This window comes from Corvus brachyrhynchos, unplaced genomic scaffold (assembly GCF_000691975.1).
Source record: "Corvus brachyrhynchos isolate BGI_N302 unplaced genomic scaffold, ASM69197v1 scaffold693, whole genome shotgun sequence".
NCBI classification, from domain to species: Eukaryota; Metazoa; Chordata; class Aves; order Passeriformes; family Corvidae; genus Corvus; species Corvus brachyrhynchos.
The window spans coordinates 62936-63727 of NW_008236946.1; the positions used below are offsets into that span (position 1 = coordinate 62936).

At 63.1% G+C, this 792-nt stretch overlaps 1 protein-coding gene across 1 annotated transcript in view; it reads right to left on the minus strand.

Annotated features, from left to right (window-relative positions):
- Window positions 1–275: 275 nt before the first annotated feature.
- ANO8 (anoctamin 8) overlaps window positions 276–792 on the minus strand; it is a gene marked incomplete at its 5' end in the record, with an annotated part of 22178 nt that continues 21661 nt past the window's right edge. Inside the window, one exon of the mRNA XM_017728380.1 lies at window positions 276–442. Within this exon, the coding sequence (XP_017583869.1) occupies window positions 276–442 (167 nt within the window). The remainder of the gene's footprint in view (window positions 443–792) is intronic.

Sequence of the window (792 nt, forward strand, 5' to 3'; positions counted from 1 at the left end):
CCCTCCTTATCCCGCCACCCCTTATTGCGACAGAATTCCAAGGAATTCGGAGCTGGAGCCGGGAATTTCCCGCTGGGAATTTGGGATGAGAGAGAAGCGGCACCGGCGGCGGGGCTGGGTCGGGATTTAGTGCAAGAAACGCTGCCCCATCCATCCATGCGCGGCATTCCCGAGGGATGCGCTTCCCTTCCCGCCTGGAAAAGGGCCTGGGAAGCTGGCAAGGATCTCCGGGATTTGGGATTTGGGATCCGGGATTTGGGATTTGCCAGCCGGGATCATCCAGGCGGGCGGAGGGAGCGGGGCTCGGAGGGCTGAGGCACGGCTGGATCGGGCTGGGCCCGGGAATCGCGGGATTCCAGGGATTCCAGGGATTCCAAGGATTCCAGGAGCGGGGATGATGTGGCGGAGGGGGCTCCCGGGGGGGCCAAAGGTGGGAGGGCGTCTGGGATAAACCGGGAGCGTGGAAAGCTTTGGGATGCTCCGGTCAAACCGGGATAATTCCGGCGGGTGAGTCTGGAAACCGGGATGCTCCAGCCGGAGCGGGAGCGTGGAAAATTCCGGGATGCTCCGGCCAGACCGGGATAACTCCTCCCGGTGCTCATGGAAACCGGGATACTCCAACCAAACCGGGATAACTCCTCCCGGTGTCCATGGCAACCGGGATGCTCCACCCAAACCGGGATAACTCCTCCCGGTGTCCATGGCAACCGGGATGCTCCACCCAAACCGGGATAACGCCTCCCGGTGTCCATGGCAACCGGGATGCTCCACCCAGACCGGGATAACGCCTCC